The sequence below is a fragment of the Physella acuta genome, unplaced genomic scaffold (assembly GCF_028476545.2).
Source record: "Physella acuta isolate Inbredline_101_S28 unplaced genomic scaffold, ASM2847654v3 ptg000432l, whole genome shotgun sequence".
NCBI classification, from domain to species: Eukaryota; Metazoa; Mollusca; class Gastropoda; family Physidae; genus Physella; species Physella acuta.
Window position 1 is genome coordinate 387,421 of NW_026731951.1, and position 12,502 is coordinate 399,922.

Here is a 12,502-nt window from a genome sequence, read left to right on the forward strand (position 1 = left end):
TATATATATATACAAACCAGAATAAAATATGAACATAGGATACTCATTTCTGGCCTGATCGGGTCTTGAAAAAAAAGTCTTTTTTTTTCAATTAATATAAATTACAACGTCTCATGGGTGTGAGTGTATGCCCCCTATATAAGTTTATTTTGAAATTCTGTTTTATTAAAAGTTGGGCGTACTATTATTTAACATAAAGTCGGTCAAAAGAATATGAAATATCAAAGCTTTTGTAAAGTAATGGTTTCTCGTGTTATGTTTATTTTTATGTATTTTTGTATTTATATTATTAATTTTAAATAAATTTCCTTTTTCTGCTATGTCATTCTTTAGTACATATATTTTTTTAAATATTTAAGAGAAGTAATTGCTTTTTTAATCGTTTAGTACAAATCTGGGAAAAGGTGCTTTTGAGAACCCCTATTTGACTATTTAATAAAGGGAAATAAGTCATGAAGGTGGTTTAAACGTTTGCCTGTCTTTCACAATGGTTTAAAAATAAATGGAAAAAAAAATATACAAGAGCGTGGGATGGTGTCTATAGAATAAAGATAATCCAACCGCAGCTACAGTTTTCTTTTAACAAAACAACCATCAAGTCAAAAATGAAAGAAAAATATGTTTTTTAAGTAAAAAAATTGATTATGGTCGGCCGAGGGCCCCTAATCGGCGTGGGCCCCCCCCCCCCCCCCCCCCGCATTGCGGGGTCTGGCGGCACTGTAGTTCCGCCCCTGCACATAAGTTCAGTATTACTGTGTACCACCTTACTCTGAAAAGGTATAACATAATGTCAAACCAGGTCAAACCGCCTCATGTTGCAATCGGTTTGTTACAGTTCAGAGGCTACGGTTACCTTTTTTAAATATTTACTTACCCAAGGTGGCCGGCGATAGCATAGATCAAGAATGCATTAATAAAATTGGAGCACACATACTATATAGTAAGTTGTAAATATTATCTCATAGATGATATGTTTTATGTTTTTTTATGTTTGTAATTATGTTGCAACTATGTTAGTCAGATCTATTTTGAACAAATTAAAGAGTACGATTATAATTTACGATCTTAGTGGCATTCTAGTCTTTGATAACAATACTGACAAGCCTATTGCCCACAGTCAATCAATATTGAAGTGACTTTATGCATGCAAAGAGACATGACTTTTTCAGTCTTTGATTTAGACTACTGCCTCAGCATAGTGGCGGGATAGTGGCCGGACATATCTAGCCCCCACTGTACAGGATGGTTAGTCTTCAATTTTTTAAACACAAATTGCATTTTGTTTCATTTTTTTAATTATGCAGAAAATTAGCAATGCTCGACTTATTGTGAACAATGCAGATAGTTTAAAAATAAAATAAACACGTATTTAAATGAAAACGTTTTTCTACTAAACATTCAAATAACATTCTTGAAGGGTAACATCGGTTTGGAGAACATGGCCAGACATATTTTTCTCCCAATATTGGTTCTCTGGTTACGTTGTGTCTGTATTTTAGCAGGTAAAATACTTTTGTCAAACGCTTCAAACTTTCGATTATATTAAATTCAACTCAACTGTAATAAACTCAATATCCCACATCTCAAAATGCTAAGAAAAGAAATGATAACAGATAATTTTAAACTCATATTAGCTTTACAATTTTTAAAAAGTATTTTTGAACTCTTAAAAAGGTTACTGCCAAATGCTAATTTATCTCTTTAAAATAACTACGCTGCTTAAAAATGTAGATCATTGAAACTAAAATTGCTCTTTTATTGTGATTGCATTGAGAGACAACGGAAAACTCAATAAAATATGAAATTGTCATTTTTATCCAGCATGTTTGTCTGGATGGTTTGGCTCCAACTGTCAATACAAATGTCACTGTATTGATAACAATTGTGATATCAATGGTCTATGTTTAGATGAATCTACTTGTGCTAGTGGATGGTTTGGTCCGCTATGCCAGTATCGTAAGTAGTATAAATCAAATTATATATGTAGTACTGATTGTATTTTAATTGCATTTTCATTTTTTACTTCATAGGAAAAGCCTGGTGGGGCTGCCGCCACGGGCGCCTACATTTAGTTGGCGCAAATGGGGTAGAAAAATATAAAAAAGCTAATTTTTCGAGGAGCATTACTTTTCATTCGAAGAAAATAGACTGCTAATGGCGTTAAAATAATTAGCAGGGAATCGTTACTAATACACCAATATAAAGAAGATTATTTTTATTTTGTGACTTAATACTAACATAGAGAAATTCTTAGATTATTAGCTACTGAAAGTTCAATACATATGTCGTATCGAATTGAATATCAAATACGTTAAAATATTAACGTGAAATATATAGCATACACTCTAGGTAGCCTTATTATGTATACCATGAAAACTATAATCGTTTACTTTATTATCTGTGCTTCGTTTTAATTATTAGGAATGATTAAAATTTGCAGTAAAGCCGACTACTTCGTTGTTATGTAATTCCTTTACTATACTTTAGTGTAGGTGACTATACATGTATAATGCAAGATTTTAGAATAATGTGTTCTCAGAGGACCTTGCACAATTGGGTTCAACAAGTACAACGATTTTGACGGATAGAGATGATACTACTTGTGCAAATCTGCAATATTCTACGATAAACTTGGCGAGAAGATATGAGTTGACATCCATTAGGGTAAAACTAAAAGCAGATGGTAAGTATAACTTTACTGTACACAATGAACATTTCATTACAATGTATTTTTTATGATTTGTACTGTGTTACTACACCAAATTTAGAAGTGAGAGATCAAGCAACCAGTTAGACATTAGTTACCCCATTGAACCTGGTAGAGTAAGTAATTAAGGATTACTATACCACCTGAAAATGAAGGGAGAATATAGTCGGAAATATACCCCACTCATTATTTTTTCCAAATGTTACTTATGAAGCTCCGTGATTGGTGGTTATATAATCAATTTGCTTTTAAGGATTTTCATTTTTAAAACAGCGGAGAAATAGGATGTATATTTTTCTATTAAAGAGTTGTTACTTGTGTCTGTGTCTTTTTAAATCCTATTCGAATGGAACGTCAACTGGTTTCTTAAAATATGAGCTGTAGGAATTTCAAGCACTTTTCGGTCACACTTGTAACGCAAGTATATCCTAGACACATTACAACCCACCATGTCGTTGCTGTAACATCGTCCTTTCAAAAGTTTCTTTTTTTAAAGTTCAAAGCAACTATAATAAAAACAGTCTATTTTTAGCACTAATAGATTAAAACACGTTAGATGTAAAAGATACACATTCATCCAAGTGTAACCGGTAAATGTAATCCGCAAGTTTAATCCCCGAGTATGCCGGCAACTTCTAAACAACTTCTAGGCGCAACCGAGGGTGACGACTACGGTTCATATTACACACTATTTATACTTGCTACCGCGTGTAGTGAAATATCGGGTCCTACCGTGCACAGCTTTCCCATTTGCTACTAGATCTTAAGTTATCACTTAGCTTTTTGTTGATCGCAATACCACATTACGCAGATCCATTATACAGAAGTGGTTTAAGCTCAGATTTGACTCACAGTTTCATAAAAATCCTACTCTATAACTACTAAATACTAACTCAATCGGAAGTTCATCTTAATCTTTTGAGCTATTTCTTTTTCTTCTAAATTGTGGGAGAGGACATATATATATATATATATATATATATATATATATATATATATATATATATATATATATATATATATGTATATATATATATATATATATATATATATATATATATATATATATATATATATATATATACATATATTAAACTTGCTCAATATACTATGCATTGTTAGTTAACATATCCTGCTAAAAGTTTTTTTCTATAATTTGAGATTCCTTATCAGAGTTACGTCTTGCTGTTAAAGAGACAGTCTACAATAGCAGTTTTACCCCGTGTACTGGCATTACCATAACACAATTCAACGACTCGACTAGATACATCTACTGTAGTTGCAACAAAACTGTTCAGATGGTTCAAATAGACTTTGGAAAAACAATATCGCTGTGCACAGTTAATATTAATGGAGGTAGGGGCATTAATATTCAAAGTTTAAAATCATGTAGCCCTAAATTCTATATAAAATAATTCAAAATAATATAATAAGCTATTGTTAAATATTTCCTTGAGTACATTATGTGTATGTGTGTGTGTGTGTCTGTGTGTGTCTGTTTGTGTGTGTGTCAGTAAACACGATAACTTGAGTACCGTTACAGCTAGGTTGGAGAAATTTCGTATATAAGTATTATATTAAAATCGTAGATCAGTATCAACTTTTGAGCGATTTCAGATAACCGGAAGGGGAACTTTTTCTACTTTGAATTTTTCAAAAGCCTATAACCTGAGTACTATTTCAGATAGATAAATGAAATTTCACAAGTAAGTAAAAGATCCAATTCACTGCCTTGATTAATTTCTGTTGACCGTAAGTAGTAATTGCTGCTATTTCTAATTTCTAAAAAAACGCATGTGAATTTATAAAGTACAAATAATATTCCGCACTATTTTGCACATATTATTTGACGTTCACTTGGTGTGCAATTCTTTTTTCTACGAGACTTTATTCTATTTAAAAAAGTTTAAGTATTCAAAATGGATTAAAAATCATGTCTTTATTCCAAGTTGCCATCCCCTGTTGTTTTATATAAGAACTAGGCATGCTGCCCAGCTTCGCTTAGGCTTTCAAAAACATTGAGAATTTGAATGCTTAATTAATTCGCCTGAGGGTCGGTCTACGACCTCAGGAGTTATGAAGAGGTTCCTACGCGGACAATTTTTTTTTCGATTTATAGCTCATATAAGGTGCCGGTCAGTCGAGGTCTGTTTTGACCCGCTCATCGTAGACCCTTAGGCCAACCGGCACCGGCCCCCGTGTTCTGTCGCCCCAAGGCAAGATCCTGTCAAATTTGAAGCGCCTGCGGCGCCAGGAAGTGCCTGATGTCGGGCACCCGACAACATTGCTTCAAATATTATAGAGATTAGCAAATTGAATAGATAAACAAAGATTTCCAAAGTAGTTCCTTTCTTAATAGTCTAAAATAGGAAGATTTACATATAAAAAAAAATTAGGGCTGACTTGGTGTGTCTCGATCCGGCACCACCTGTGTGGTATCAAGTACACTATCATCTCAGCTAATTAGGTACCTTTAGAATATGGAGAATAAAAGAAGTGTTTAAAAAAAAATAACTTACGCGAATATGCCTATTTTTTCAAATTAATTTTTTTACCCAAAATTAGCCAGTTTCATTGCTAAACAAACAAAGATTTCTATAAAATATTTAAGTCCTGAAAAAGTTTATTATAGAAATTTATTTTTGGAATAGATTCTACAGTAGATAGAGTCTAAATCTAGATCTAGAATCTCTAGATCTAGAATCCAAATAGATAAAATAATTTTTTTAAGTTTAGACCGAGAAAATCGTATTGTATACATTTTATTGCGTACATAGCTCTATATCATATTTGAATGATTTTTAAGAAGTGACTACCTCGGAAGAAGATTTTTCTCCCCAACGTCTCCACTTAGTCGGCAAAAGATAGCTCTGCGCATGCGCAGTGACCTATGGCTAGGGTTAGGGCTAGAATTAGGGTTAGGGCTAAGATTAGGGCTAGGGTTAAGGTTAGGATTAGGGATAGGATTAGGGCTAGGGTTAGGGTTAGGGATAGGATTAGGGTTAGGGATAGGATTAGGGTTAGGGTTAGGGATAGGATTAGGGTTGGTGTTAGGGTTCTGCGGTTGTAAACACACGCATGCGCAGTACCATCGAAAACATCTCCGAAATGGCAAGTCGTAGTTGCTCTCCATTGCGCATGCGTATCTTATTCCGGCTAGCATCGGCCTTCTTTTTATTATAAACTCGAAAGATGACGTCATCAGTTTTGTGCTCTTTTTTTTAGTGTAAACAATAAGCGACGTCATTGTTAAATGCGTTCTTGTCCCAAGTTTAAACACTTTTCCGGTTGCATAAATAAAATTGTTTTTATACATTCGAATACGCCTTTTTTTTATTTTTCTTCTTTAAATAAAATTGTGGTTATACATTTAAAACATCTACCATATTATTTTCAACAAAAGTCCGTATAAAGTTCTCAATATATCGCTGTAGATTCTGATGTGATGTCCGGCGAAAATATTTTGTGGACAGACAGACAGAGAGAGAGAGAGAGAGAGGTGCGCACGGGGGGGTTAATATATTAGGATATTCGAGAAAGTATAGGGGAGATCACTCCCGGTTTATTTAAGCTTGGTGCACAGTAGCCTAAAGCTCTGATTTTATTTGTATATTTGTGAACATTAGCTGGAGTATAAATACATGTTTAGCCTAAGTCAAAATAACACTTATTAATAGTTTTCTAATCAATAATTTTAGCGGACTAGACGCCTATTATGCTTAGAGTGTATTATTTTTCAGGACGAAATGTCGCTCTGAAGCAAATGACGTGGCAGTCAAGTGATTACGGTACTGTATACACGTCTGACAAGGCAGTAGACGGGAACACTGATAATAGAATAGCCAGTGGTTCATGTACACATACAGAAGACAAAGGGATATGGGGTCTCACATTTCCAATACCACTGTACATAAACAGATATATTTTGTACAACCGAGGTAACATCAATTAACTGATGAATTAAAATGTACGTAAAGATTTCTTTTAATTCAGTATAGCTATTAGAATAGTAGACAATTTATGCGTTTTTACAAGTTGGTCTCGTTTTAGGCAACGGTCTAGCTCGCGTGATATTAGGGTAATAATGATTTGGTTACATTTTCAATAGAGGCAGAATGCTTAATAGTGATGATTTTTATTATGAACAGAATGTTATTAGACAATTTAGTATATAATTGCAAGTTGGTAATCCTGATCAAGAAAAGTAGATCATTTAAATAATCTAAGCAATTAAAATTAGTTTAAAATTTTTATGTGCGAAAATCAAAGTATGTTTGACTGTCTATGGGTATGTTTGTCTCTTGTGCATTGGTACATAGTACATATTTCATCAAATGCCAAGTGACAATAGAAAGTTTTGAGAATACACTTGGGGAGGTTACTGCGGTAAAACAATTTCGAAAGGGCGGCTTCACGGAAGAAGGGTTTGGTCTGGCGCCCTGAACTCTCCAGGGGCTATATTAACACCTGGGATCTATTGATTATGCGTCAAGGGGTCAAGCGCACTACTTAATCTGATGGTCAAACTGTGCCAAGTCACATCTGCCGGCGCCATGCGCGCATGACCGCACTTGGAAGCCTAGTTTCGTTTCAAGTTCACTATACAGTATAAATACGGTGGGCTACTTTGACTAAATGCTTTGGGCGACCCGGTGCGACCCGGGCTCACACAAAAGTATTTTGCTGCCCACATCTGATTTAAAGAGAATTCGGACCACTTCAGCTAGGTACTACTTAAATCATCTGCCAACCAGCTAAAGTGTTGGCTTTGAGGGCCCAATTTCATGTGATCCGGGGCGCTTCGGAATCCTTTATGAGCACGGTGACTCATATATTCATTTAAAGAGCACCATACACAATGGGCTATAACATTCGATGATTAAACAGAACAAGGGATGTCATCCCTGCGGTATTGTAACAGGTGTCTACACATGACGCACCTAGCACCCTATCGTTCACCTGAGAGTGTTCTATCTCACTGTTGCAGAAGGTGATGCAAGAAATATAACTCCTTAGTTTTACGAGCGACATGTGTAAATAATAATCGATTTTTAAAGTGTTGCATACAATGTTCCGTCTCTGTGTTAGTCTACATTCCGGCAATGTATTCTGAAAGGGGGTGGAAGTTGAATTAACCGGAAGGATACTATTGATATGGTTTTAATTGTAAATAGAAAAGTCAGCCCCTTTTCAAACCTTGCAATTCATGGGGTAAATACACTAGAGTTTAGGCCTACCTGTTTTCATAACTCGGCATACGATTTGAATAGACATTTGGATATTTTTTTTATTCTGGTGGATAATGTCAGTGGGTCGTTATCCAGGGGTTATAAAGGGTGGTTAAGTTCTAGATCCAGCCATCGTACCTGTGGCTGCAAATAATTCCACCAAAAATTTATGTAATTCAGATACGTGCTTTCCAATAAAACGTTTATTAGACTTCATTTTTTAAAAAGAAATCAATTGCACAATACAATTACAATACATTGTCTAATTATTCTATCTATTTAAAAACGGTAGGTGACGTCCAATTTCGTCTACGGGGATTTACACTCACCAGCTACAATTTCAGCCAGCAGATTGTGTTCACCTACACAGATCCTAATCTGAACACCGATGCGGATGTTTATATTGTGACGTCACCACCTACTCCTTCTGTCTATTACGTGGAGATCCGTTCAACCTCAGCCCTAACACTGTGTGAGGTGGAGGTTTTCGAAGGTTAGAATATATTATTGAGATGGCAACAGTCCATTATTTTCATGAGCAGTTATAGTTTAGTTTGAATTTGACTTGAAATAACGTTTATGCACAAACCTGATTGTCTATGAGAGAAAGGAAGAATGCGTGGTCTGTTTCTATACTAATAAAACATTGAGCAAAAATTAGTATTCATATTATATTCTCTCAGACCTAATTTACTAACATACCATTGACTTTAAATTTCTCTAACTGGAGGGGATGTCGATTATTAGCTTATTTTGCATGCAGGCAGTAAAAATAGGACTGGCGAAATGTATATTATTAAACTTACCTTAAAAATACAAAAAAATATAAAATAAAAACTCAACAATAAGACAACATTCACTATTTTGATCACAAAAAGAAGAAATATAGGTTTAATTGTTTTGAATAACTAATAATTATGCGTGTCTATTATATTAAATCTCATGAAATCGTAGTTCAACCGAAGGAATCTCTATTCGACGATATTTTTTCTCATTTAGCGTGATCAAAAAATGAATGTATGTTATAAAGTATTTATAGAGTTTTTATAAGGGTACAAGAGTGGGTGTGTTGTAGGAAAATATAATTAAATATATAATTTAAAAATCCGTATGTTATTACCGTGTATCAAAATATGTTGTTGATTTTAGTTTACAATAGATGGGATCTTGACAAATTCAAACATATTTTTAAAGTAAATTTTACCAATTTTTTAAACTGTAGCATGCCCCTTCGGATGGTTTGGACCAAGCTGCCAGTACAAATGCCACTGTACCAACAACTACTGTGACGTGTCTGGTGGATGCTATGGTGGATCAAGTTGTGATAGTGGATGGTTTGGTCCACTTTGTCAAAATGGTAAATAATCCAGCTCGCTTTTTGTTTTATTTTTTTTTAATGTAGCAATTTTACTGAGAAAAAAATTGTGCTTGTTTAACGAGCCATGAACATATCTGTACATAATTAAAACAATCATTATAACATATTTTCTTTTCCGGAAAAAAATTAGTTGTGAAAAATTTTTAAAACATATAAATCTGTTTGGTTTTGGCCTTTATTTACACATACGTTTGACTATTTGAAGAGTTGGTTTAACCTGTTGGTTTGTGAAAGAAAACAATATATATTCTTAAATGATGCCTTGTTTAATGTTATTTAATCAAATGTATTTTTGTCCAATCAAGAAGTATGTAAAATACAGTTACTTTTAGACTGATCATTATATTTCCCAGCTTGTCCTGCTACATTTTATGGAGACAATTGTACACATAAATGTAGCACACATTGTCTGGACCAAACATGTGAAAACGTCAATGGTAAATGTGTTGATTGCATTTCGGGAAGAACAGGAGAATTTTGTGAACAAGGTTATCTTTTTCTTTTACTGCGCAGATAAATGAATCAACAGTTCGACATAAATTTAAATACATCATTGCTTGTAAAGTAGCTAGTAGCCGTAACATTTCTTTGTTCCAGATTGCGACAACACTCACTATGGCCCAGGATGTATCTACACATGTTCAACGAATTGTGAAAATTTACAATGTGACAGCATAAACGGTCAATGTAAAAAATGTTTACCAGGCTATACTGGTCACTTTTGTAACACTAGTAAGTCTTGCCTGATTATTTGAACGTAATGTATTCATAGGGTAGTACTACTATTGGAAACATTAACATCATGGTGGTCTTTATGAACAAGGTAGTATTCTATAAAACTAATATAGTTACCCCTATGGACCTCAGGTGGAATGGAATAGGTAGAATAGGGGAACATATATGTGACCCTGGCGTTTCAAAATTTAGGTGTACTCGTCCGATTCTAAGATTTTTTTTACTCTACTACACAACCACTACTCTCTTTATGGTAGTGTTTCAATGTATATAATACATTACTCAGAAAAGCATTTTCATACATTTTCTTATCTACAATTATGAAGCGTTCGAAAGTAACCGACTAGAATGGAATTGCAACCTCAAGGATGGACGGTGTTACAATTGCACAGAAATATATCAAGAGCCATCTAAAGAACTATGTAAGAAAGTATTATATAATGTTTTGATTAAAATATAAACATATTAAAAATATCATGTTATGAAGCTTTTTTAAGTACTTAAGTTTGTTAAAATAAACGATTTAAAACAAATTCTCTAAGTATAACATTAAATTTAAAAGCTCAAATAAAACCAAAATTCATATTTCGAGCTACTTTTGCTACATATAACACTGTATAAAACGTCTGTAGCCACCGCCCTTGTAAGTTATAATATTTTTAGGAGCCAAATACAAATAATTTTAAAATAACACATTTTTTGTGACGTCTTTAATGATTTCCTCATTGTTTAACACATTAACTTATCAATCATTATTTTACAACATATGGTCACAAAGATATATCTATTTGAATTACAGAGATAGCAGCTAAACGCGATTTTTTTCCCCCTTAACTCTTATGCATAACGATAGAAATTACGACTAATGTTATGTTAAAAATAGTATATCCATATATAGATAGGTCATCAATCAATATCTCTACCTTTAAATGAAAGTATGTAGTTTTGTGTGTGTCCTATTTGCATTACTTCACCTTTCATCCCATAGACGGGAATTTTTAGAAAATTGGTTATGAATACTCCAGGCGAGTACTACTATATTCGGCGATAAATATGCAACAGACGCAGTCGCCGGCGCCCCAGCGCTTGCGTGACCCGATGAGCAATACACTAAAGACGCGATAAGCAACAATAATCTTTCACTATATCGAATCAGGCTTAGACTTTCTTTTGAGACCGCGGCAACGCGCAGTGACGGAGACGCTAGTTCTATATAAGGAGTATTATTGATTATAAACCGATGTGTTTTCCACTGTTCAGGTCATGAGAGATTAATAGAGGGTATCGGCATTGGCATTGGCATTACGTGTGCTGCTGTTGTACTCATCACAGCCATTGTCTGCATTATTTGTCGATGTAAATCAAGAAAACTAGGCAACAACATGAATACTGAAGCACACACTAAATCTAATGAAAACTTAAAAGGTAAGGCTATATTTCATGAATAATAATTCTTTATATGTAGAAAAGCTGTGTATTATATAACTGCAAATCAACTGTGACGTACACGCTATAATGTTTTTTCCTGACATCTCTCTGATGTGTACTCATCCTCCCCTGAGCTCGACACCCACGACACCCCCCCCCCCCCCCAGGACAAAATAACAAAAATATATGGTATACATTTAAGCAGTATCTATCCTCGAGTTTTAAGTGCCCCTGCTTCGACGGAATATATCTTAGAGAAACCCTGATGGCTTTGTATAAATATTTCAGAGAGCCAGACTGCTAACAACGATCAAGATATACCGTCAACAAAGGCTGGATCAAACCCATACGATGATAATAACAAAGAAAACGGTCAATATGAAAACTTCGACCCTGATTATAAAGAGATTGTAGAATATGAGTCTATTGGTATGGAATCGACGAACATACATTCGTTGTAATATTGAGCCACACAATATAGGAGTAGAATGTATGGATAATGTATTGTTATTGTGTTTAGAAGCGTTACATACTTTTTACTCACAAGGCATTGTACATATTTAAATTAAATTTACATTATATATTAATTCAACTGCAATTAGAATTGAAAATAAATGTTATTCCTTAGCTATTGAGTCTTAATTAAAATAAACAATTAGCAGAAAATATCTCATTTTCAACAATTCTTTACAAGATTTACTAAGCAAGCTCACATTACTCTATCTGTAAGAGAAGAACATGTTTTACTTTAGTTGAAGAATGTATATTATTAGAGTAGTGTCTATTATAAATAAATACTATACAAATTAGTTTAGGCTTGTTTTTATTTTGTTAATGAAACAATTATTAAAAAAATTATTAAAAAATATAGCAAGTTTTGTTACTTTGTAAACTTTTGATCGCTCATGAGATTTCTTACATATCGAAAAGGTTGTTATTATCCATGTTTTTATATGTGTTAAATATAACACTTTTTATTAATGAATCAATGTTCTAGTGAGCATAGGCTAAGACTAAACAAATTAA

The 12,502-nt window shown here is 33.7% G+C and overlaps 1 protein-coding gene across 4 annotated transcripts; it reads left to right on the plus strand.

Moving 5' to 3' along the window:
• The first annotated feature begins 853 nt into the window (after positions 1 to 853).
• Positions 854 to 12,271, plus strand: LOC131942915 (uncharacterized). 4 transcript variants are annotated; one of them, XM_059302881.1, is made up of 14 exons: positions 854 to 940; positions 1,118 to 1,245; positions 1,418 to 1,502; positions 1,822 to 1,956; positions 2,540 to 2,683; positions 3,869 to 4,063; positions 6,448 to 6,645; positions 8,228 to 8,428; positions 9,158 to 9,292; positions 9,667 to 9,801; positions 9,911 to 10,045; positions 10,375 to 10,470; positions 11,309 to 11,473; positions 11,765 to 12,271. In XM_059302881.1, exons 2-14 carry the CDS (start codon positions 1,243 to 1,245, stop codon positions 11,935 to 11,937), a joined length of 1,800 nt encoding a protein of 599 aa, XP_059158864.1. In that variant the 5' UTR covers positions 854 to 940; positions 1,118 to 1,242; the 3' UTR covers positions 11,938 to 12,271. The 4 variants fall into 4 exon arrangements, with proteins under 4 accessions (XP_059158864.1, XP_059158867.1, XP_059158865.1 ...); XM_059302884.1 differs by having other exon boundaries at positions 9,667 to 9,750; XM_059302882.1 differs by having other exon boundaries at positions 3,881 to 4,063.
• The last annotated feature ends 231 nt before the right edge of the window (positions 12,272 to 12,502 follow it).